Source organism: Mirounga angustirostris, unplaced genomic scaffold, assembly GCF_029215605.1.
Source record: "Mirounga angustirostris isolate CCGP_5_RB_7025 unplaced genomic scaffold, mMirAng1.0.hap1 SCAF_3, whole genome shotgun sequence".
Lineage (NCBI taxonomy): Eukaryota > Metazoa > Chordata > Mammalia > Carnivora > Phocidae > Mirounga > Mirounga angustirostris.
Genome location: NW_026991711.1, coordinates 160,868,603 through 160,895,262, shown reverse-complemented (window position 1 = coordinate 160,895,262; position 26,660 = coordinate 160,868,603). Strand labels below are relative to the sequence as shown.

At 40.0% G+C, this 26,660-nt stretch overlaps 1 protein-coding gene across 1 annotated transcript; it reads left to right on the top strand.

Moving 5' to 3' along the window:
* KCTD18 (potassium channel tetramerization domain containing 18) lies at positions 1-21,648 on the top strand. Its single transcript, XM_045868276.3, has 7 exons — positions 1-158; positions 2,601-2,836; positions 4,247-4,458; positions 6,458-6,651; positions 7,717-7,811; positions 13,512-13,614; positions 20,001-21,648. Exons 2-7 carry the CDS (start codon positions 2,677-2,679, stop codon positions 20,482-20,484), a joined length of 1,248 nt encoding a protein of 415 aa, XP_045724232.1. The 5' UTR covers positions 1-158; positions 2,601-2,676; the 3' UTR covers positions 20,485-21,648.
* The last annotated feature ends 5,012 nt before the right edge of the window (positions 21,649-26,660 follow it).

The window sequence follows — 26,660 nt, the reverse complement described above, 5'->3', positions numbered from 1 at the left end:
TCCCTCTTTCCGGCTGTAGTCGCCGCCGGGCCGGGCCGCACGGGGGCGCCGCTGGGGCCGCGCCGCTCCACGAGTTGCCGAGCAGCCAAGGAGGCCCTCACTTCCGCGTCGGGCCCCGCGGCGTCCGGCGGCCGCGCGGAGGGCCGGGCGGGCCGCAGGTCAGTCGGGGAGGCCGCCTACCCGGCCCCGCCCGTGCAGAGGACCTGGGCGCCGGGTGGGCCGCGGGCCGGGAGGCGGCGGGGCACCCCGAGGAAGGGCCCGGATCGCGCCGATATCACGGGCGCCCCGGGCTGCAGGCTCGGGCTTCGGGCCGATTCGGGGGCCCCCGGGCAGCGGGGAGACCCTGGCGGGCCTTTGAGGTGTCCCAGCCCCTCCCCCTTTCGTCCCGCATCGTGGGAGGAGTGCGAGTGCCCTGAGCAGCGTTTCTCAAAGTGGGGTCCGCGGGCGTACTCCCGACTCTATCTCAGACTTTCTGAACCGGACTCTGTGCTGTGGCCCGGGAATCTGAATTTACAGCAAGCGACTCTGATGGTTTTGATGCAGGGGGTCACAGAACCGCACTTTGGGGGCACTTCCCCAGAGGGCAGGGCATTTCCGACACGGCAGGGAGTCTAAGTGGGTGCATTTCAGGATGGGGCCTCGTGACTGGCCTTGAAATGGTGATGGATAGTTCTCTGCCATAGGAGAAACTGACTGAGGCAGGGCTATCTCTTAAATCCTTGCACTCAGGGTGCTGCTGTGTTCCTTTTGTCACAACAGAAGTCTTCAGATGGACAGATGCTTAGTGAATGAAGTGCCCGGGTCAGGGGCCTTAGGGATGAAACAGTGCTGAAGTAGGCAGTGTGGGGTGCAGCAGAAAACTCGGAGCTGGTCCCGCTGACCTGGATTGGGGCCGACTCCACCTCTTAACCAGCGGGGCAGCCCTAGTGTGGACGCTGCTCACATCACTCGATTTCTTTCTCCAGTGTCCTCATCTGTCAGTAGGGACAGTAATTCCTATCCAGTAGCGCTTTTGTGTGAATTAGGTAATGTCTGCCAAGTGTCTCCTGCAGTAACTGGCACCTAATAAGTATTGAGTAAATGGGAGTTATTAAGAGTGATGTAGATTCTGCCTTCCTAGGGCTTTTGGTCCCCCAAATTAGGGATTAAATAAATGAGATAAAACGTGCAGAGAGGTACAAAGTATATTTGGTGGACTGTGCACAGATTCTAACTGGGGGTGCTTGGGAAGGTCATGCAAGTAGTGAGATTTGCCTGTGGCTTTGAAGAAGAGACGGATTCCAGGGAGCTGGTAATTGGGGCAGCATGAGCCGGGTCCATCCCATGCTTCAGAGGTGGTTCTCTCACATGGATCATTGCCCGGTTGCTCCTAGGACTTCGAGGCAGCCAAAGAAGTCACATTGATCGGTGGTTTTTGAAAGCTGGACCATTGGTCCATAAGAGTTTCTGTCTGCTGACCATGTTTGACACACATTGTTTTCGTCAGACACCAGCGGTCTCCTTTTCCCAATTCATTGGAGATTGGCTAAATTGGAGCATCTACAAAATGATGCTTGTTGATCGCGTAGTAAAAGTTAGTTGCCATGAATATAGTTGAGCCTCTTGACAGCCATTTTACATTTGCTGTGAAATGTGCAGTTACATCAGGAGTACCTTTTTCATCACAGTATTGTTTTAGGTTCCATAGAAACACCACAGTCACCTGTGGTTCATCCATCTCCAGAGAGGATTAAGAAGTCAAATCCTTAAAACTTCTCTAAAGCTTCAGGCATTTTTGACTGGAGAAGCCAGATGATTTACAGGTGTTATCTGTTGCTCTTCTGGACCAGTCTGGCTACTGGTATACATAAAATTCTGATCTCAGTTGATAAATTATGTATTCCTTAGTTACCTAACCTAGGAACTACAATTACCATTGTTAATAATTTCTGCTGTTATGTCTCCTTAAATCTCCAGAGCCAATATCAGTCCCTCTGTATACACTTTATGGTAAAATTTATATCATTATAGATAACATTTATCATTTATCGAGTACTTACTCTGAGCCAGAGACTGTTCTATATGTTCTGTCAGCTTATCTTGGCTTTTTATATGTTCTGTCAGTTATTTCTCTGATAGTCCGTTGAGGTAGGCACCATCCCTGGCTCCATTTTATAGATGAGGAAACCGGCAGAGGCAGATAAGTATTTGCCCCTCCCAGTAAGTGGTAGAGCCTCGTAGCCTAATCCCATGCTACATGCTGCCCCCCTCTGCAGTCTAGACAGCTCCCTCAGACTTACTATAGCTTTAAAAGATATGTGAATATCAAAGAACATAAGCAAACTTCACCTTTGCTTTATATGTGACAGACAATGCACTATTTTGTTTAATTCCTTATACAATCATTTCAATAGCTATGATTTGGTTGGTGATAGTTTATCATTTACAAATACTCTTGAGCCAGTTTTCCAGCTTCCCAGCATATCTCAAACTTCTTTCATATTTTATAAAGTCCTTCAATATTGTCAGTGCTGAGGAATTTAAGTCACATTAAAATGTATTTATTATCTACTTAGTGTACTGTTGGAAATGTCAGCAGTGACTGTTCTTTGTTTTCACAGAGGTGGACCCGGACCACCCTTATTTTGCACTTTCTGAAAGCGTTTGAAGGCAAAAATTAAGGTGTTGCTGGGAACAATGGAAGGTCACAAGGCAGAAGAAAAGGTGTTAGATATTCTTCGACTGAATGTGGGCGGCTGTATTTACACAGCCAGACGTGAGTCCTTGTGCCGCTTTAAAGACTCGATGCTGGCATCCATGTTCAGTGGTCGTTTTCCTCTAAAAACAGATGAATCGGGTAAATATCTAAAGTCTGTAAGCATGATCATAAATACTCATTACAATAGTCTAGTTTAAATTCCCTTTGGTTTTCATAATTGCAATAGAATGCATTCGACCAGTGTACTAATTATTGAGACCATTAGGGCTGAGTGGAGATTTATTAAATACATGGAGAAATGAAATACCAGTTTCCAGAATCTGTGATGCTGTCACTACAAGTTGACAAGACAACGAACGCGTGTAAAGGCCCACCATGACCTCATTATGGTGACAGATTATATTTGGAAAGTTGTTCCATCCATGCAACTCCATGGATAAAGGCATGGAGGCTTCTGTCTGTGTTCTTCAGGTGAACACACTGATTTCTCTGGAGAAAGCAGCCGCCCTCCTCGCTCCCGGGGCAGTCGGCAGCAGTGAGCTTTAGTGTGAAACCTGCCACCTCATCTAGCTGCGTAGCCTTGTGTGGGCTCACGTGCACACAGAAAATGTCAGTCACCTAGTGGCAGAGGACTAAACGCTGGTGTTCCAGAAGAAGCGGGGTAGGGATCTGTGCTGCCGTCCCTGCTTGGAGTGCTCCAGTGTTGACTGAACCTACTACTGGTTGTAGAGAAACCTCAGCAAGGCCAGTAAGGCATTTTGCACCTCTTCGGTGTTCTGGGGCCCGGACAACCCACTCTGGCTTCTGTGTCAGAAGAGAGGGAGTGAGGAGTCTTGAGCATGAGGGGCTGTTAGTAACCCTGGGTCTTGAGAGAGTGCTTTGCCAGCTGAAGGGCAGTTGAATGAATGGGAAACACCAATGGCTGGCGCCCAGGGCTTGATGGCCACGTGGGCAGGAAGGTTGTTGGTGGAAAGATGGTAAGCAGGGACTGCGTTTTTGCTCTGTCCCCAAGTTTTAGTTAATCGCTTCTAAGTTAATCAAGGGAGAAAAGGAATTATTGAGTAACCTCACACCAACTTGGCTAAATTGTCATAAAGGAGTGCCAGCGTAGCATTAGGAGCTCTGGGTTTATATGTCAGTGACACTCCCAGTCGACTTCCAGCCAAACATGACGTATTAATGGGCATGCCATCATTAGGGAGGCACTCCATACATCTTTCCTGGCTGGGCAGGGCTGAGGTTAGGGGCGAGCTTACATTTCAGGGGCAGTCTGGGGTCTCCGTGGCTTTTGAAGGGCCACAGTGGGAATATGGTCATTGCATCCAAAATCCCAAATGGACCTCGGAACACATGTTCCTGTATGGTAGGTGAGAAAACAGGATCACCAAATTTGACTAAACCCATTTGAACAGTAGCTCTTAACTTTCTTGTGAGAAAGAAACGTTTCTAATTGTAGAGGTCTTCAGTCTGATTTTAGTTTGACATGTTGAAATTTTATCTATGGTCATATGTATCTATGCAATGATTTTTGAACTGAATGTTTTCTAGGGGCTTGTGTTATTGACCGTGATGGACATCTGTTTAAGTACCTTTTGGATTATCTTCATGGAGAAGTTCACGTTCCCACAGATGAGCAAACCCGTGGTGCTCTGCAGGAGGAGGCTGATTACTTTGGCATCCCTTACCCATATAGCCTGTCTGACCACTTGGCCAATGAAATGGAGACATATTCTTTAAGGTCAAATATAGAACTTAAAAAGGTCTTGGCATTTTCTTAAGTTTTAAAAAATATATATGTATACATATATCTACATGCTAATACACAAAGCAGTGTGTGTTATTTTGCATAGCCTGTGTTGCCACATAAGCCAAACATGGGAAAGTTTTACTTTTTCTAACTTTTGAAGACACTTTTCTTAATTACTACTCATTTTTTTAAGGCCAAAGTCCTATGTTCTAGGGAAGTGTATTACATTGCCACTCAGAAGTTTATGGAGTCTTTATCTCTCATTGAAGATTAATGTCTTTTGATGGCTTTTTAGATAGAAATATTCTGCTCTTTAGGTTCTTTGTAAATTAACAGCAATACTGTAGTATATAAGGGTATAGGGTTTTATTTTATTTACTGAAATGACTTTTTAAAAGAATGGTCGTGATAAAGAAATGACTGTATAAAATCTCCTACCTGATTTAGTGAGTGTAGCAGTTTGTTACTAAGTTAAAACATCGGTTTGATTAATTCACTTTGAGATCAATAAATCTTTTTTTAAAGATGCTTCTCCTTTAAATCACATTTTAAAGATCTTTACATGACTTGGAAAGCTTCATTACCTGTTTTTGTCTTATCGATAAGTATTATATTTGCTTTTAGCACCTTTAGGGATCTAAAAGGAAAATATTTTTCCTAGATAATTAATAATAGTGAGAACTGATCTGAATTGATTTGATTTGGACATTGGCTTAGGAGAGCAAGCCGGTGGTATGGTTATTAGGAGTGTAGTGTGAAGAGAAAGTTGATTTGGTTCCAGATCCCCTTCAGGATTTTCATGGTTGTATGGGTTCTGCTACTGAAGTTATTTAGAAATTGAGTCATCAGTTATTTGGTGCTGTTTGCCACATCTGCAGATTGGGGCTAAAACACCTGACTGGAAAGTTGGGGTGGGTTAACATTCATCTTCTGAAGTCTCAACTCTGTAGTCTTTTATTTCTGTTTTGTATGCAAAGAGGACACAGCATGTGCACATTCACCATGTCAGCCAACACATACTTATCTCAGATGTCTTAGGTGCATAGAGCACTGCTCTAGGGACTGTGTGGGACACAAAGAAATACAACTGCAGTTAGACAGCAATATTAAATGAAAATGTAAGACATGTTAGTGTCCTATTTTCATTCACTTGAGTCAGTAAATATTACGCATCTCCTTTGTGTCAGGCACTGTTCCAGGCCCTCAGGATACTAACAAAAGTGCTGGTCCTCAGGGCGCTCGCAGGAATGATGCTGTTTCTCCCAGGGGAGGCCCTTGCCACTCCCCTGGGCGAAGCCCTACTGCTCTGTGTCCCTTAGCACTTCACCGGCTCACCTGGTAGCACTTACACTGTGTCCTGACAGCTTGTCAACTGTCTTTCTTTTACCTTAGCTATAAACTCAAGCAGGGCTGGAACGCTGTATCCAGGACCTTAGACACCGCTCACCACATTCGTACCTTCTTAATAGTCAAGTGGATGAATGAATAGGTAGATAAATGCCAAAGGAGTTCTTATAGTTTGCATTGAGTTCGTATATTCATATCTTTCAGTGGAAAAGAACAAGTTAATCTGGTTAATTCATGATTGGACGTGGAGTTAAAAATAAGCATCAACCATGAGCCTTAGTCAGTAGAAGGTGAAAAGAAGATTGAGTCAAATGGGAAATTGGGGGAAAATAAAGGGAAAAGAGAAAGGTCTTTTAGTCATACGAAGATTTTAAAATTAAAAATAATGTTGGTAGTGAGGCTAAAGGAGGAGGAAGGAAAATACAATTTCTATGTGGGAAAGGATTCTGTAGAGGAAAAGGTGTTGGGTTTTTGGGTGATGCCTTTTGTGATTTGCCCCACCCACACCCCAAGTTCAACAAAAGCATGTTTGGTTTTTCAAGGCATGAAGACTAGGCCGAAATTTATAATCTTTTATTTCCCTTATGACCAACTGGTAATAGAGCAAATTCATTTTTACTTTACTCCAGAATTAAATTCAAATTTTGTATATTTTTTTGCTCCAGGCTCTAACAGACTTCTGTGATTCATATGGTTTAATTTGCAATAAGCCAACAGTTTGGGTTCTTCACTATCTTAACACATCTGGTGCAAGCTGTGAGAGTAGAATTATTGGTGTATATTCCACAAAAACTGATGGAACAGATGCTATTGATAAGCAGCTGGGAGGAAGAATTCACAGTAAAAGCATTTTTAAAAGGTATGTCCATATTTAAATATGAAAAGGAACAAAATAAAGTCTTGGTGTCTTGTAAGAGGTGTTACTGAATGGAGTATGTGGTTGACTAGAGAAGATCATCAACACCCGGCAACAAGCAGCATGAGCCCTCGTGGCTGGCGAGCCCAGCCCACTTCATGATGTATATGTAAGCTATAGGACATCCACGGTGGTCTAGTATATTGCCTCTCAACTGGGAGTGGGCATCAGAAGCCCCTGAGAGACTTTAGAAAAAAAGGAAAGAAAGAAAAGCAAAGCCACCTGCCTGGCTGTCTCCTCTGGACCATCGTCCAGGAGCAGAAGCACTGCTCAGAAGTCAGCAGGCCCGCCAAGTGACCCAGGACTGGCCTGTGCCTTGGTGTCCTGTTCTGAGAAATGATGAAGAACTTCCCTGGTCCCTCCCAGCCTTAAAATTCTATGACTCGAACATGTCAAATTCTTAATGGTTATTCTCTTAATACTTTTTCTGTAAATTTACTTAACATTGGTCAATTCACTTAGCAGTCCTTTTGTTTTTTTAATTCTCTGGATGGTTGGATTGGGTCACATATCAGTGACCAATGAATGACCACATGAACTTGCTTATTAGGTGATTAAATATGTTATCGTTTTCTGAATTCTTTACAGGATGTTTATATAAGATATGGGAGTGCCTGGCATAATGCTATGAAAGTTTTAGTCAAAGGCGGATCTTTTAAAATTTTCCTGGGGTTAGGTAATTTTTTTAAAAAACTTATTTTTAAAAATTTGTTAATTTGTCTGCAGTCTATATTGTGGAATTAATAAGTACTTCACCACAGTAAAAAGAGATCAGATGTAGGTCAGCATGAGTATAGTATATTATACTCATAGTATATGATACATAGTATATTATCTATATGCTTAAGGAAGGGTCACAGAAGAACAACTATTCAATACCAATATATTTTTCCCCTTAATTAACAAGCACTTGGTGAGTATCTATTAGTTATACGTGTGTGTGTGTGTGTGTGTGTACACATTCATACTTAGGTAGTATGTTTTCATCACCTTTTGCAATATTTCTAGAGAGGCGGGAAATAATGTTCAGTACATTTGGAGCTATTATTCAGTAGCTGAACTGAAGAAAATGATGGATGCCTTTGATGCCTGGGAAGGAAAAGGTATAGTACAATTCTTTTATTTCATGGCAGAAGGTAGATTTTTTCCTTAATAAAACAAAGTAAGCACAAATGCTGCATTTCTCTTTTTTAGAAAGTATTTCTTTGTATAGGTCAAGTATTTCTTTGTGTATTTGCCACCTCATAATATCATTGATTGAGGCAGTTTACTTAAAAATCTTTAGACCTGGGGCACCTGGATGGCTCAGTCATTAAGCGTCTGCCTTCAGCTCAGGTCATGATCCTGGGATCCTGGGATCGAGCCCCACATCGGGCTCCCTGCTCGGCGGGAAGCCTGCTTCTCCCTCTCCCACTCCCCTTGCTTGTGTTCCCTCTCTCGCTGTGTCTCTCTCTGTCAAATAAATAAATAAAATCTTAAAAAAAAAAAATCTTTAGACCCCTTGGGGTGCCTGGGTGCCTCAGTCAGTTAAGCTTCTGACTTGGTTTCAGCTCGGTCCTGGTCTCAGGGTCATGAGATCTAGCCCCTCGTCAGGCTCCATGCTTAGCACAGAGTCTGCTTGGGACAGTCTCTCCCTTTCCCTCTGCCCCTTCCGCCTGCTCTCTCTCTCTAAAATAAATAAATAAATCTTAAAAAAAAATCTTTAGATCCCTGAGTTGCTAGCTATTACTAATAGTTTATAATCCAGTAACCTAAAAAATAGTTTGTAATTTCAGCATCTGTTAGTTAAGCTTATTTAGTTCAATTAAACAGCAGTTGATTTGGCACCTACTGTGTGCCTAGCATTGTTCCTAGGAAGTATACCTTTAATTTAAGCATACAGTGTACAATCAAAAAAAAAAAAAGGAGGGGTGCCTGGCTGGCTCAGTTGGCAGAGTATGCAACTCCTGATCTCGGGGTTGTGAGTCAAGCCCCATGTTACGTATAGAGATTACTTAAAAGTAAAATCTTAAAAAAAGGAAAAATCTAAAAAAAGAGAGAAAATGAAAATAATGCCACAGATGTCTGAAGAACGCTTAGGAAACAATCATCTTTAAATGCACACTTTGAAGTTTGACCATTTTTACCAACTGCTCATATCATTTGATAATAATAATGCTGTTTAGGATCCAGTGTGATGAGTGGTTTACATTCAGTACCTCTTAGTCTTAAAACAATTCTGGATGCTGTTTATCACTTTACTGATGAGAAAACTGAGTCTCAGAGAGGGCATGCCACTTGTAAGGATAAAACAGAGGGTTAACTGTTCTATGCCTAAGTTTTTTTTTTTTTTTTTCTTAATTAACAAGTACGTATTGAGTGTCTCTTCCGTGCAAACCCTATAAGAAGTCCTAAAGTTGGGTCCACAGATAAATAAGACACATCTTGGTCCTCAAATGATCTTCAAAGCTGGTAGAGACCAACATTGCAAGTCACATGAGATTGAATAAAGGAGAGGAGGAGGCTTTTAAAAACTCTCCCATCACCTGTTTCCCTTTCAGGCGAGGTGCTAGTACCAACCCTCTTCCTTTCCTTGACTTTGTCCCCCTCCCTTTTCCTCCTTTATTTTTTTTTCTAAATCAGACCCCTCAAACAGATAGAAAACAAGTGCTATTCTCTTTTAAGTTTTTCATTTTAGATTTAATTGACTTTAAGACACTTAGGCTTAAGTTAAGGAACAAACCCCCCGGTGTTCTCTGTGTCTCCTGTTGTGGCTCTGGACTGGCAGATGACCCCGGAGGTTTTGTGGGGGGGCCCTGTCTGGGATTCTTTCTCCACTGACCCAGGAAGCCGAAGTGGAGAGCTGGTCTTACTGGCTCACAGAGTGGAAGACTGATTTTAACTTTTTTGAGAGCATGTAATGAAGTATCATTGGTATTTAACACCGTTCTGGAAGGCCTGTGCAAAGCCATCAGACGGGAAACAGAAAGAGAAAGAATTATTAGAAGGAAGAAGACAGTTATTATTTGGGGACAGTATGTCTTTTTAGAAAACCCAAAGGAATCAACTAAAGGTATTTTAAATGATGAGTTGAGTAGACCAAACTAGCTGGATACAATATGACTAAACAAAGACCAGCTTACTTATGATAGATTAGTTAGAACTTACAGGAGAAAATCCCATTCACAATAGCAATAAACAACAAAATCACTAGGACTGACCTATCAAGAAATGCTTTTGTGGAGTCTTTTGTGAAGAAAACTGCTCAAATATATTTATCCATCCATCAATTCATCCATCCATCTATAAAAAAAAAGAAGACAAAGATTATGGTGAGACATACCATGCTCCCGAATGGGAAAGCTATTCAGACAGATTTTATAATATTCATTATAAAGACGTCAGTTCTTCTCAGATTAAGTTACAGGTTTAATGCAATTCCTACCAAAATATCAGTGGAACTCTTTGGGAATCTTGAGGAAATGATTCCAAAATTCCTTTGAAAGAATAAGCCAGTGAAATAGGAACATTTTGGGAAGTAGCAGTCATTAGAGGAATGAGTCTATAACTGTGTGATAGTAAAAATACTATATAGAGATTTGTAATAAGAAGAACCATATGTTTCTGGTACAATAATAGATGCAGAGATCAGAAGCAAACCCCAGTGAACTTACAAGAATAAAAATACTATGTGATAAGGAGTATTAAATATCAGTATAAAAAGATGATTTAATAAGTAATTGAGAAATATACTTGGGAGAAAACAACTTTAGCCTCATGTCATTTATCAAAATAATCCCAGGTGAATTTATGGATGAAAAATGAAGCTGTAATAAACTATAGTGAAACTTAAGCAAATAACTGATTTCTTAATAGGAAAATAAATCATAAAGACGAAAATGGATAAATTTGATTACATATTTAATATATTAACTTTAAAACAAAAATGCATAATAAAATTAAAAGGCTAATAAAAACAGATAAAAATATTATATTTAGAGACAAGAGTATCCCTAAAATAGAGATTTATTTAAGTTGATTAGAAAATCAATTCAACCCCTATTGTAAATAAATGTGCAAGGTTCATGACCACAGAATTTCCAGGAAAGTAAACATGTGGCAAGAGGTTCAAACTCATTATTTATTAATGAAATACATATTAAATGAGAATTTTTTCATACCAGATTAGTAAAGATCTCTCATGAATTCTTGGCAGGAGTGAAAGTTAATATTACTTTATTGGGAAATAATTTATCATTACATATCCATAACATCAAAATTGTTCATTTCCTTTGACCCGATAACTCTACTTCTAGGTATCTACCCTAAGGTCATAATCAAATGCAGACAAACATTTATGAACAGATTGTTCAATTAAGCATTATTCATAATAGAGAAAAAATAAAGGCAATATAAATGTCTATAATAGAGAATTAAATACATATTGGTACATCTATGGGAAATAGTTGAGCATAGCTATTAAAATTATTTTGAATAATTTTTTACATAGATGAATGCCCACGATAAAATAAGCTGTCATGGAATGATCAAAAGCAGGAAACAAAATTAAATATAAAATGTTTTCAATTATGTGCCTATGATATGAATAAGAAAAAGACGAATCAGATTCATCAAAGTGTCATGAACCATGATTCCTAGTTTTAGGATTAGAATTGATCTTGATTTTTTTTAGGATTTTATTTATTTATTTGAGAGAGAGAGAGAGATTGAGAGAATGAGTGGGGGGAGTGGCAGAGGGAGAAGCAGACTCCTTGCAGAGCAAGGAGCCCGACATGGGACTCGATCCCAGGACCCTGGGATCATGACCTGAGCTGAAGGCAGATGCTTAACCGGCTGAGCTACCCAGGCACCTGATCTTGATTTTTTTATATGTACTTTTCTATATTATCCAAATTTTGTACAATGAAACTGAGTTACTTTATAGGCAGGAAAAAAATAAAAGTTTTTAAAATAAATTATGGTGTATCTATATAATGGAATACTACTCAGCAATAAAAAAATGATCATTAATGTGTATATCAACACGGATGAATCTTCAAAGCATCATGCTAAAGAAGCCAGAACAAAAGGCTCTCTACTCTATGATTCCATTTATATGCCACCCCTGAAAAGGCAAAACAAGGGAATGGAGGGGAGGGCATTGATTGCAAAGGGGTACAAGGGAACTTCTGGGGTGATAGAAATGTTTTACGTCTTGACTGTGGCTATGATTACATGACTTGTATACATTTGTCAAAACCCATTGAACTGAGTACTTTAAAAGGGAGAATTTTATTTTGTGTAAATTATATCTCAATAAACCTGACTTAAAAAAAGTCTTGGGAATGTTTTTATAGCTTAAGTAGGTTTGGGATCAAGCAGTTCCAGAAAATTATTGTCTTAAAATGAGGTCCATAGGCTTCTGTGAGTATTGGGTATGTCTATTATAATAATTTATATGCCCAGCTTGCTAAGTTGGTTAATATTTATCACTAAATCTTTAATGATTAAACAACAAGACACCAGGGGTGCCTGGGTGGCATAGTCAGTTGAGCATTGGACTCTTGGTTTTGGCTCAGGTTACTTTTTAAAAAAATGTACTTTTACTTTTTAAAAAAGTTACTTTTTAAAAAAATGCCAATTTTTTATTCAACGTTATTTTTTAAGCCTTTTAAAATGCAAAGTGCATCTATATATACTTTTTTGTGATTCTTTTTTTTAAATTGAGGTGAAATTCACATAAAATCAAAGTATACACTTCAGTGGCATTTACTATGTTAACAGTGTTGTATAACCACCATCTCTATCTAGTTGCAAAACATTTTCATCACCCCCCAAGGAAAGCCAGTACCTATAAGCAGTTACTGCCCATTCTCTTCTGTTTTCAGCCTCCGGCAACCACCCATCTGTTTTCTGTCTCAATGCATTTGCCTATTCTGGATATTTCCTGTGATTGAAATCATACCCTATATGACCTTTTGTGTTTGACTTTTTTCACTCAGCATAATGTTTTTGAGGTTCATAAAAATACATTTCCAACTTTCATTCAGAAACTTAGCTGATTTAAAAATTAAAATGAGTTTGACCACAATCTTGGCCTAACACATTAACTCAGATTATTCTTGTTTGAAAAGGTGCTTATAGGGTAGTGATCGCTCATATTTATATAGTGGTTGCCTTTTACAGAGTGGTTCACAAAATATACCTGACTTGATGATTACTGCAGCCCAATGAGGTGGCTAGGGCGGGAGTTAGATGACCCTCACTGTCCAACCCTTACACGACTGTCAACACTATGATTTATAAAATAAAGGCACCTAACGTCTCTTAAGTGTTCAAGTGCCAGGAAGTATACTAAGCATTTTGCGTTTATTTACTCATTTAATCATCACAATCAACCTATGAAGTATATACCATTATTGTCATTTCATAGATGAGAAAATTTAGGTACAGAAAAGTTCACTGACTTTCCCAAGGTTGCATGATCAGTGAGTGATAGACGTGGCATTCAGACCCAGGCAGTCTTGGCTCCAGAGCTTGTGCCTTTAACAACAGCACACACTCTTCTGCCCGGGACCCGTATGACGACCTACTGATGATCAGTGGTGGAGCTGGGGCTGGTAGGCGGCAATTCCTCGACCTGGCTTATGAGCTGGGCCGCTGTTACCTTGGCTCTTCTCGGGAACGCTTGCTGTGTACACCTACCTTCTTCAGATGGGAGGCATGAATTTCAAACTCTTTCTGCCTAGTCTTTGACAAAACAGTGCTGCCCAACCTTTTGCCGTGGACAGTGGCTCTCTTAATTATGCCTTTTTATCTTCCAGGTGTTAGCTACTGGCGGGTGCCTCATGAGCTGATAGAATGTTGGACCCTGGAAGAGCGGCCCTTACTTGGAAGCCTCCGTCACATGGCCCCAATTCGAAAGAGGTTATCTGTGCTCTGTTGATATTGTTTTTTGTTCTTTTAATGTGACCTGTAGTTTTACTGCCTTTATTGGGGAAATGAATAATGTTGACCATACTAAATTTATTAATCACCAGGGTAAGTATTCTGCCTTACCATCAAAATTAAACTGTGATAAATTCAAAGTTACCAAAACCATGTAAAAACGGAAAATAATTCTCTAAAACTGAGTTATAGTATGTTCTTTTGGGGAGAGTGTGTTTTTAAGAATACTAGTGGATACAGTGAGAATGCTGTGGTATTTTTCCCTATAAAAGTGAAGTCCTAGGCTTTATTGGCAGTAGTCAAAAACTTATTTAATAGACTTAATATTTGAAATCTCCTGTGACTTATTTTGAATTCCTTTCTCCTTCCTATTACCACAAATAGCATTTTTATTTAATGGTATTTCTTATATTTTATGAAATTATTAGCATTAAATTCACTACATCTGTGCTTTTCACTTTAAATACATTTAAATACATTTAAAATCATATTTATTTTTTATTGGGTATTATTCATGGTTTTCAGATGTTCCGATTTCTTTATCATTTGTCCTCGAATTTGATTCACTGCTCCTGTGGAATCTCTGATTGCATTCTTTTTTTTGCCCTTTGGCTCTTCCACAGAAATGCAGAGAATTTTATTCAGTTTTTAGTGGTTCATTATCTCTTGTTAAAACAGATCTTTTTTCTTAAAGGCCCTCAATTTATTATAATTATTTTGCTTTTTTTTTTTTAAGATTTTATTTATTTATTTGAGAGAGAGAGAATGAGAGAGAGAGAGAGAGCATGAGAGGGGGGAGGGTCAGAGGGAGAAGCAGACTCCCTGCTGAGCAGGGAGCCTGATGCGGGACTCGATCCTGGGACTCCAGGATCATGACCTGAGCCGAAGGCAGTTGCTTAACCAACTGAGCCACCCAGGCGTCCTATCATTATTTTGCTTTTTGACCTTGCAGTTAACAAATATTGTTTGGGTCTCAAGCAGTGGTTCTCAAATGGGGGCAGTTTTGTCCCACAGGGCATATTCGGCAATGTTTCGAGACACTGTCGGGTGGGAGATGCTGCTGGCACCTAGTAAGTAGTGGCCAGGGACGCTGCCAAACGTCATAGGGTGCACAGGCAGCACCCACACCAAAGATTTATCCCGCCATAAATGGCAATAATGCTAAGGTTGGGAAACCTTGGTCAAGAGTCTAGTAGAAGATGTGGACTGAAAAAACAGGCAGGAATGGTCTTAGGGAGATTCTCCTCTGTGTTGTCTTTTCTTTGGTTTATTAAGCATTATTTTTGATTCATGGATAAGATAATGATGACTTAGAAGCAACTGCAAGGTCCCAAAGAATCATTTGAGTCACTTGAGAAAATTTAGTTATGTTCAGTAGTTTTAGGGTTGAATATATTATATTTGCATTCTCTACGACATGTCGGTGTTCAGATCACCATGCCATTTTGATGAGAGGGAGAAGACTTGGGGGAACTTTCTGTTCAGGAGATGATCTTTGTGAAGTGAAACTGATGCAAGCAGTAGGAGTAGGCAGGGTTTCAGCAGTGGTTGTTTGACAGTTTTAAGGTCATTTCAAACAATATTCCCTGTGATTTGTCCTTCATTTTGTTAATGTGGTATATCACATTGACTGGCTTACAGATGTTGAACCATCCTTGCATCCCTGCAATAAATCCTACTTGATCATGGTGTATAATCCTTTTAATGTACTGTTCAATATGGTTTGCTAATATTTTGTTGAGTATTATTGCATTTATTTTCACCAGGCATACTGGCCTGTAATTTTCTTTTCTTGTGGCGTTCTTGTCTGGTTTTGGTATTAGGGTTCTCCTGGCCTCGTAAAAAGAATTAGGAAGAGTTCCCTCATCTCCTGTTATTTGGAAAAGTTTGAGAAGGATTGGTATTAAATCTCCTTCAAATGTTTGGTAGAATTTACCTGGACTTTTGTTTGTTGGGAGTTTTTGTTTTGTTTTTGTTTTTAAAATAAGCTCTAGGCCCTATGTGGGGCTTGAACTCATGACTCCAAGATCAGGAGTCACATGCTCCACTGACTGAGCCAGCTAGGTGCCCTGGTTGCTTTTTGATTACTGATTCAATCTCCTTAGTAATCGGTCTGTTTAGATTGTCAGTTCCATCATGAGTCAGTCTTGGTAGGTTGTATGTTTCTAGAAACTTTTAAAAATTCATTCATTCATTCATTCATTTCCTTTTTTTAAAAAACACTGTTTGACATACAATGTTATATTAGTTTCCGATGTACAACATAGTGAGTCAACAATTCTATACATTATGCATTGCTCACCATGCTAAGTGTCGTTACCATCTGTCACCATACAATATTATATAGTATTATTGACTGTATTCCCTATGCTGTACTTTTCATCCCCATGACTTATTTATTTTATAACTAGAAGTTTGTACCTCTTAATCCCTTAGGAATTCGTCCATCTCTTCTAGGCTGTCCAATTTGTTGGTGTGTAATTATTCGTAGTAAGCTCTTTTGACCCTTTGTATCTCCATGGTATCAGTTGTAACATCTCCTCTTCATTTCTGATTTTATTTATTTGAGTCCTCTCTCTTTTTTCTTGGCTGGTCAGTTTTATCTTTTTAAAGAACCAGCTTTTAGTTTCATTGATCTTTTCTATTGCTTTATGGTCTCTATTTCATATACTTCTGCTCTAATTTTTATTGCCTTCCTTCTACTAATGATGTGTAGTTGTCACTCAGCTATTCTTTAGGATTTTATTTTTTAAGAGGAAATTGTTCCATATATAGATGTAGACTCAGTATATCTGTGGGAGGAGGTAAATTCAAGATTTTCCTACATCACCATCATGAACTGAAACAAATCTATCATATGGTTTTGATAACACATCAAAAATCATATGATCATCTCAATAGATACAGAAAAAGCATTTGACAAAATTCAACAACAATTTATGATAAAAACTCTCAACAAAGTGGGAACAGAGGGACTACATTTCAACATAAGAAAGCCATATATGAACAGCCCACAGCTAGCAACATACTCAGTGGTGAAAAGCTGAGAGCTTTTCCCCTAAGGTCAGGAACAAGACAAGTATACCCACTCTTGCCACTTTTATTCAACATAGTGCTGGAAGTCCTAGCCAGAGCATTTAGGCAAGAAAAAGAAATAAAGGGCATCCAGATTAGAAAGGAAGAAGTAAAACTGGCACTATTTGCAGTTGGCATGATATTATACATAGAAAACCTTAAAACTCCATCAATACTGTTAGAACTAACAAACAAATTCAGTAAATTTGCAGGATACAAAATTAATACATCAAAATCTTGTTTCTATACTAATGATGAATTATCAGAAAGATAAATTAAGAAAACAATCCCATTTGCAGTTGCACCAAAAAGAATAAAACATCTAGGAATAAATTTAGCCAAGGAGGTGAAAGATCTGTTTTTGAAAACTCTAAGACGTGAGAGAAATTGAAGAAAACATAAATAAATGGGAAGATATTCTGTCCTCATGGATTGGAAGAATATTGAAAAAATGTCCATACTATCCAAAGCAATCTACAGATTCAGTGCATTCCCTATCAAAATTCCAATGGCATTTTTTTTTTTTATGGAAATAGAACAAACAATCCTCAAATTTGTATGGAACCACAGAAGATCGTGAAGAGCCAAAGCAATCCTGAGAAAGAAGATTTGACAAAGCTGGAAACCTCATGGTCCCTAATTTCAAATTAGCATAGTCCCCCCCCTTATCCACACAGGATATGTTCCAAGACCTCCAGTGGACGCCTGAAACCACAATAGTGCTGAACTGTATATGTACTGTGTTTAGTTTATAAATTAGGCACAGTAAGAGATTAATAGCAATAACTAATAAAATAGAACAGTTATAACAATATACTGTAATGTTATCTGAATGTGGTCTCTTAAAATATTGTACATCCTTCTTGTGATGATGTAAGATGATAAAATGCCTATATGATGAGATAAATTGAAGTGAATGACATAGACATAGCATTAGGCTAGTAGTCATAGTATGAATGACATTGTGACACAGCGTTAGGCTACTACTGATACTCTGATTATAGTCAGAAGGAGGATCATCTGCTTCCAGACCATGGTTGACTATGGGTGATTTAAACTGCAGAAAGGGCAGACTACTGTATATTACAGAACTATAATAATTAAAACAGTATGGTATTGGCATAAAACCAGACACATAGATCAGAAGAACAGAATAGAAAGCCCAGAAATAAAGCCACACATATATAGTCATCTAGTTTACAACAAAAAGAGCCAAAAATACACAATGGGGAAAGGACAGTCTCTTTAATACATGGTGTTGGGAAAACTGGATATCCACATGCAAAAGAATGAAACTGGATCCCTATCTTGCACGATACACAAAAGTTAACTCAAAGTAGATTAAAGACTTGAAGGTAAGATCTGAAGTCCTAAAACTCCTAGAAGAAAACAGAGTAAGTTCCTTGACATAGGCCTTGGCAATGATTTTTTTGTATCTGACACCAAAAGCAAAAGCAACAAAGGCAAAAATAAACAAGTGGGACTATACCAAACTGAAAAAATCTGTATGGCAAAGGAAACCATCCAAATAAAAAGACTTTCTGCTGAATGGGAGAAAATATTTGCAAATCATGTATCTGATAAGGAGCTAGTATCTAAAATATATAAGGAACTCATACAACTCAATAGCAAAAAAAAAGTGATTAAAAAATGAGCAGAAAATCTGAATAGACATTTTTCTGAAGACAAGAAGGCTGACAGGTACAAGAAAAGATGCTCGGGCGCCTGGGTGGCTCAGTTGGTTAAGCGACTGCCTTCGGCTCAGGTCATGATCCTGGAGTCCCTGGATCGAGTCCCGCATCGGGCTCCCTGCTCGGCAGGGAGTCTGCTTCTCCCTCTGACCCTCCTCCCTCTCATGCTCTCTGTCTCAAATAAATAAATAAAATCTTTGAAAAAAAAAGAAAAGAAAAGATGCTCAACATCAATAATCAGGGAAATGCAAATCAAAACCACAATGAGATATCACCTCAGAGCTGTTAGGATGGCTATTACCAAAAAGACAGGAGATAACAAATGTTGGCAAGGATGTGGAGAAAAGGGAATCCTTGTGCACTTATGGTGGGAATGTAAACTGGTGCAGCCACTGTGGAAAATAGTATAGAGGTTCTCCAAAAAATTAAAGGTAAAACTACCATATGATCCAGCAATTTCACTTCTGGGTATTTATCCCCCAAAAATTCCAAGAGTAATTTGAAAAGATATATGCACCCCCATGTTCACTGCAATATTGTTTACAATGGAAAAATTCAAGTGTCAATTGATGGATGAATGGATAAAGAAGAGGTGATACACACACACACACACACACACAGTGTATTCTTCTTCAGCCATAAAAAAGAATGAAATCTTGCCATTTGTGACAACATGGATGGGCCTTGAGGGCATTAAGTAAAATAAGTCAAAGACAAATACCATGTGACCTAATATGTGGAGCAAAAAAAAAAATCCAAGCTGATAGATACAAAGAACTGATTGGTGGTTGTCAGAGGCAAGGGGTGGGGGAGGGAAGAAATGGGTAAACTAGGGTGGGTTTTTTTGTTTAAATAAATCGAATTTTTTGAAAATTAAAAAAAAAATAAAACACTGCTCCGCCTTTAGACTTTTTATCATGAATGGCAAACTCAATTCAGGAATCTTTGAAGGTTTGTCCAGTACCTCTCAAATTCAAAAATTCAAACGGGTTTGACCATTCTAGCAGCTCCCAAAATGCCTTTTGTAGAATGCTAATTTTCCTGGGTGCCAAATGTTGCATTACAGAATTATTGGGAAATATGGATCCAACAAAGTTAATCAAGTGTCTTTACTTGAGACCTCAGAACCTTTGTTAATATAGAGTGTAAAGTTTCAAGAGGAGAGTAAAACATGCAATAGCATTTCTCAAAGAGTTTATTGGACTGTGAAACACTCAGTAAACTTCCTCAGTAGCTCTCTTAAAAAAACAAAACAACAACTTGGGATCATCCTGGTTATCCTCCGGATCACGTGAGGATTCTTAGGAACCAAGTGATGTAGTGTATAATTCCAGTGTAACATACTAAATTTTAATTTGTCGTTCATATTAACATTATCGTGATTTTAAGAGTTTGTATTCAAGCAGAAATAATCTTACGTATACTTGGTGATTTACTTATTGACCTTGGTGGGAGAGGAGATGAGGTAGTCTGATCCCTCCGAACCTGACTCAGATTCTTGATGAAAACGATTTTGCCCCTGAAGATAAAACTTTGGAGACGTTTCCATGGGTCACCCAACCTGTAAACGCTGACCATGACCTGCTTCTGTATTCACAGGCGACTGATGGCGTTCAATGAAGAGGAGGACGAAGGTGTGAACTGTAAGACTGGTCCCAAGCCAGTCAGATTCCTGGGCCCTTCCACCAGCACCCAAATTAAAGTCAAGAACTCGGCGTCGGTCAGGGTGTCCCCGGCCAGCGCCCTCCAGTCTGCGGGCGGAAAGGCAGCGCTGCGCTCGGCGCCGCCGAAGCCTCCGTCCCCCGCGGGCACTGCGCTGCCGGGGCAGCCCCAGGCTCCTCGCGGGGCCGGGAGCGCCGAAAACGGAGCCGCGCACCCACCCCCCGCCAAGGTCCTGCTCTCCGACAAGAAGGCCACCCCGCCCCGAGTGATAAAACTGAAGCGGACTCCACTGCGCGCCGCCGGGCCGTCCCCGCCTGCCGCAGCCGCAACCGCAGCCAGGCCCGCGGGGCCCCCGGCGGCGGCCCCGGAAGCCCCCGGCGCGCACGCGCGGACTGAAAATGGGCGGGGCCAGGCTGATTGACGGAAGCGTGGGCTCCGGACATCCCGCTCGCCTCCCGGAGCGCCCGAGCCGTGCGCTGCAAATAGGTGGCGCTGTTTCTTGGTGCAGTAGGGGGTGGAAACCTGGGTTTCTCTTTAGGATCATTACGGGAAAAATGAATTGTGTCAAGTAGGAATGGAAGAGGGAGAGTTTACGTGGTTGGGCCTATCTTTACTTCTCCCGACTTTGAAACGGTTGTCTACTGACAGTTTGAATTTCAGGTTTTTAATTTTTTTTTTTTTTTTTGGATGGTTCATTGGTATTAAGGCAACAAAACAGTACAGTAAAATCATCACTAGAGAAGTCCACTTTGTTCCTGAGTAATTATAGACTTTAGGCACTTTTGTAGTGTTACTCATTGCTGCCCAGGGCCGAATGAGGTTAGATATTCCCGTCTGGTGAAATAGGGTGACGTTCGTGTTTCCCTGTGCTGTGTCACAACCAAGAGATTTGAGAGAAAATGCAGACCCAGGTGAACTCCCTGCAGGTTTCTTTCAGTCTCAGAAGGCTTCGTGAAAAGAAATGAGGAGGAAAAAAAAAAAGACAGTAATCTAAGATCACACGTTCTCTGACTCAATTGAACTATTTTCTTTTCCTAGATTGTTTTTTTCTTACTCCTTTTTTTGCTAGCCGATTTATTTATACATCACAAGAAGATGTCTTGAGATGAGAACTATATAACATGTCTTCGGAATGAATTGTTAAAATATTTTATTTTAATTTGAATAGTGAAGTTCTGAAAGTACTTTGAAAAAGAAGTTAAGCGTTAACTTTAAAGTTACTACTTGTTTCTCAGGAATGACCACTGAGGAGTCATTCTGACTATACAATATGATTTTTATGCATAAAATTCCCACTTAACTTGAACTTAATATTTTTAAACAGAATATTTTGATTAATCCTCTATTTTTTCACAGCTATTCAGTTGTATGTGTTTACTCTTATGCATTAAGTTTTATAATTGGATGCCATATTTCCACCTTCAGTAAGCAGTATGCCTTCAGTGTATTAAAAATAAGTTCATAAAGCAGGGTACTTTTTACTCAGTGCTTATCATTGTACTTGCATTACTTTGAAAGAGTAGAGTAAATATACTCAAAACATTACTTTTTACAAAATAAAGTAAAATTTTTCCATACAAAGTAACATTTTCCATGACTGTGCTTATTTTTAAGCCTTACAGCCCTTTGGGAGTCTGAGAGGTTGTTTGCTTATGTAGTTTATCTATTTCTGGTTACAAAATTGCTTTCTTGTCTAGATAATATATGAAATAATTAAACCAATTTCAGATAGCTATCCAGATACCAGCAGCCTTTTAAAATAGGTGTTTTATTTGGCTAGAAAAAAGTGAATATTCAACTGATGGTTCATGAATGACATTTCCCTGTAGAATATAAAAAATATTTAGTCACCTTGAAAAATACTATTATAAAGAATGCAAGCATTCTGAAAATCAAAGATCACAGTGAATTTGGAGAACTGCCATTTCCGATGTTACTAGTATTGCTTGATCTAGGGCATTTTGAATTGCTGATTCGTTTAAGAGTATTATTTTACACCAATGGTACCAATAGACTTGCTTGATGCAAAGTTGCCACGAAACCTTCAATCTGTAAGAAATGCAGTATCTATGAAGCACACAATAAAGCAAAGTGCAATTAAACGAGGTGTGCCTGTGCTCATGGGTGAGTCTGTGAACAGCCTGCTCTTCTTTGCCACTAACAGCTTAAAGGACGTCTTTTTAGCACATCTAGTCTTAACAAGCAGAAGAGTTTTTGAAATAGCTACCAGGCTGTGGTGCAGCTGAGGTGGAAAGGAACAAGTGGCCCCTTCTGGGGATCAGGAGTCAAAGTCGAATTCAGAATGCTCAAGTAACTTGAACATTACTTTTGTTGGAGTGGTTCCTTGGGGATTAGGTACTTTTGCATGAAAACACATTTCTCAAGATTCTGCAGACACAAAGGAATAACTCATAACCCACTGTTCTTCCTGGAAAATGAAAAATAAGAAATGGGAAAGTGTGCTTTATAAATAACGGTTCAGTGTCCTTACTTTGGGAATGTAGGTTTGTGCAGTTGTTGGGTCAGAGGACACAACAGAAATTTTTAGTGGTGAGTGTAGGATATTTAGTTATTGCTCATATCAAAAAAAGATATTTGACTATGATGCCCTTTCAGGTAACCTTTGCCCAGATTAAAGCTGGTTAGTTATATCATGGAGAGCCTAAGGCTGACAGTTTATATTTCATATTTGTAAATAGTAAGTTTTCGGTTCAATATTACCTTACACTACAGTTTTATAAAGTATTTTCATATATTCTATTTTATTGTGTTCATTTTGCTTCTTAGTTTCAGAACAACAACATAATGAAGGTCGTCTTTCCCAGTTCTTTCAAGATCAAGAAAAAAATGAGGTTGAACAAAATAAAGGCTGACACCCCCCATCTCAACCCCATGTTTTGGCCCATAATCTGATATCCACAGAATGACCAAAGGAAACAGTAGACGGAGGAAGTAGACTAAAAATGTGAATTTGTTTAATATTTAAAGTTTTTGAGCAGGAAAGTATTAAAGTATTAGATTACATGCTTTTCCTACTCGAGAGGGGACTCCGTTGCCTCTCTTATGTGCACCGCCTGGTACATGGTAGTCCTTCAGTGAATTTCTGAACGGTTAAGGCAATCCCCTGCTCCGCACCCCCCCCCCCCCCGCCACAATTATTTTTAAAAGCGTGTCTGGTAGCAATCTTCAGGAGCTGTGGAAACTGATTTCCGACCTTGCAGAGTATATCCTGTCAGAACAAAAGAGGTGGAAGTAGAAGTTTTTTAGTAGGGTGATTATTGCTAATAACCAAAATTACCGTCAGTAATGGCCAGACCAGTTACAGGACTTGTCAAGCTGTTTAAAATAATCCAGAGCCACGGATCAGGAGATCTCAGGTCGATGCCAGCACTGGACTGACTTCTGAGAAAGGAAGCAAGCAGTCTGGCCTCTCTCCTCCTGCCTTATTGCTTCAGCTGGAATTGCTGATGCAATTTCTTTTTCATTCACAGACTTAATCTTATTCAAGTGCTAACAGTGAAAACATTGTTGACTCACTTCCCAGTCTGTGGTTAAATATAGTATAATTATCCAGCTATTCCTTGATTTTTAAAGAAGGAATTAACATACAAGCATATTTGACTTTACCTGAGGAATTGTTCATAGAACACTTTTGATTTAAATAGCGTTTTGAATGGGCACAAAGACTTGTGGTGGTAAATTGTTCTGTAAAGGGGAGGATGCTAACATTTGTATGAATATGAGGTTACCTTAAAAAGGATTCCCTTCTACCTGCAATTCCTTTGGATGGCTTTAATCTATAGCAGGTAGGACGTAGGTTAGATACTGTAGTGGAAAGTATGAATTTGATAAAATGAAGGGAAAGAACTTCTACTCTAGCAAATGGGAAGTATTTGCAAATTATTTACACATGTGTATTCATTCCTAAATTAACTAGGAACTTTCTTTTTTGTCCCCCAAAACTTAAATTTTATTTATTTTTTTAATTTTATTTTATTGTTATGTTAATCACCGTACATTACATCATTAGTTTTTGACGTAGTGTTCCATGATTCATTGTTTGTGCATAACACCCTGTGCTCCATGCAGAACGTGCCCTCTTCAATACCCATCACCAGGCTAACCCATCCCCCCTCTAACCCCCTCCCCTCTAGAACCCTCAGTTTCTATCTCAGAGTCCATAGTCTCTCATTGTTTGATTCCTCTCCGATTCCCCCCCGCCTTCATTTAACTAGGAACTTTCTAATGATGGAAAATACTGTCATTTTGCCATATGTGGAAACTGCCTTGAAAACTGTCAGCAAGCTGCTGGTTGCTCCCTGAAGATTCGTTGTTGAGGGCTGCAGTTAGGAGGCAGGATTTCAAGCAGGTAGTACAGCCACAAAAGGAAACATGAATAGCCAACAGGAAAAAAAGAATTGGTTTCAAGCTATTTTCAGAATTTCCTATTCATGGGAATTTGGTTGGTGGTGCAGCCTCACAAGGGCCATTTTCACTTACCGTCCTGTCAGCCTCATGAGATACACATCGTTACACATTGTTACAGAAAAGCTAATTTTTCTTTGTTCACATGTGTTGCCTCAGACAGCCTGCAGACAGTTCGTATTTGCTGGCTAGCCGGTTCCTGAGGTAAGCTGTAGCTAAGACAAATCGAGTTTTAGAGTGACTGTCAGTCAGTATTCAGCCCGACTTGTTTATTTAACAATTTCTCATTCTATACTGTGGCTTCTCATGCTTTTCATTTCCTTCCTTTACCCTAAAGCCCTCATTACCTTAGTAACACTTTGCTCAGCTACAGGGGCCTGGAGCTTAGAAGAGAAACTTGTTTTAAACCGAGAGCACGTTACTGAAAGAAAAAGGTAGTGTATTTGCTGAAGTTGGGAAAAGGCAAATACCGCTTCTGTCTGCCAAGATCTCTTCAACCCTTGGACATTCTGCTTCAATAGCAGCTCTTTCAAGAACTCATCCCCTGGGGCGCCTGGGTGGCTCAGTCGGTTAAGCGACTGCCTCCGGCTCAGGTCATGATCCTGGAGTCCCTGGATCGAGTCCCGCATCGAGTCCCGCATCGAGTCCCGCATCGAGTCCCGCATCGGGCTCCCTGCTCGGCAGGGAGTCTGCTTCTGCCTCTGACCCTCCCCCCTCTCATGTGCTCTCTCTCTCATTGTCTCTGTCAAATAAATAAATAAAATCTTAAACAACAACAACAACAAAAAAGAACTCATCCCCTAACTTCTTGGTTTGGAAGATGTGGGAACTTAACTTTTATGTAGATGACAGGAATAGCCCAAGGACCTCAGGAGTGGTGCATTTAGACTTCAGCTGTGGGTCAGACAGTCTGGATTTTACTGGTAAGCTAGGCTGAACCAATCAAGAACCCAACGTCGCTGGGGAAGCAAGACAACATGTGCCTTCTCACCAGCTCTGTCTGTTCCCTTTCTCCAAATCCCTTGTGCCCTCCAGATGAGGATTTTTTCAACATTGACAGTATTGACACTTTGGATAATTCCTTATGGTGGGTAACTGTGCCGTGCACCGTGGGATGTTGAGCAGCATCCCCGGCCAGTGACCCCTGGCCTAGTTGTTATAATCAAAATGTCTCCAGACTTTTCCAAGTGTCTCTTATGGGTGGGGGGTGGGCACACAGTTGATTATCCCCAGTTGAGAAGCATTGCTTTAGTTGGGTGACTTAACCTGAGCAAAATAATTCTTCTCCTAACTGGGGGCCATGGGTATGTGAGAAAATATATCCCTGGGGTCAATCACAGGCAGGATGGAGCCTCGGGGATTAAGGGAGGGGATGATACCAAAGAAAGGGTGTCCCAGGCCTGCCAATTAAAAAATATATCCTATTAGCCCCCACTTACATGTTTGGTTTTGGTATTGTAGCAGCCAAGGGCAAGCTGCCCCAGGATGGGTTACTTGGGCATGAAGATTATTTTGAGTTGAAAGTAATCAAAACCCAGCAGAGTCAGGAAAAGTTCTTTTCTTTCCCCTCAATGGCCTAAACAGAATGTAGATAGAGGACCTGCTCCAAAAAGAGAGCAATCACCATAGATAACTATAATAATATGAACCAGATACCCTAGGCAGGGAGGAACCTAGCAAGGTCTCTGATCAAAGTACTCTCTGTCCCATTGTTCCTGAATGGCTCAGCAAACATTTGTTTACCAAACATTTACTTTTTTCATCTTTCTGTGAATTGCATTCTTTCCCTTTGAAGTCCCAGGCCCCTTAGTTCAGGATGACATACACTCCTCATTTTGCCTGACTGTCTGGGGGATTCATGTCTGTGATTCCCCATATGGATGAAATTGAGATTTATTTTCTCCTGTTAGTCTGCCTCATGTCAGTTTGATTCTTAGTCCAGCTAGGACTTTGAAAGGCAGAGGAAATTCTTTCTCCCTGACAGTATAATATTAGAAACATTTTTGTTTGCTGTTCTGACCAAGCAACTACCTGATAAAAATGAAGATGTACTCCCCTAGGCTCTTTATATATTGACTTATTTAGTACACCCACCTGATGATGTAGGTATATTATTATTATCCCCATTTTACCGCTGGGGAAACTGAGGCACAGAGGGATTTGGTAAGCTGC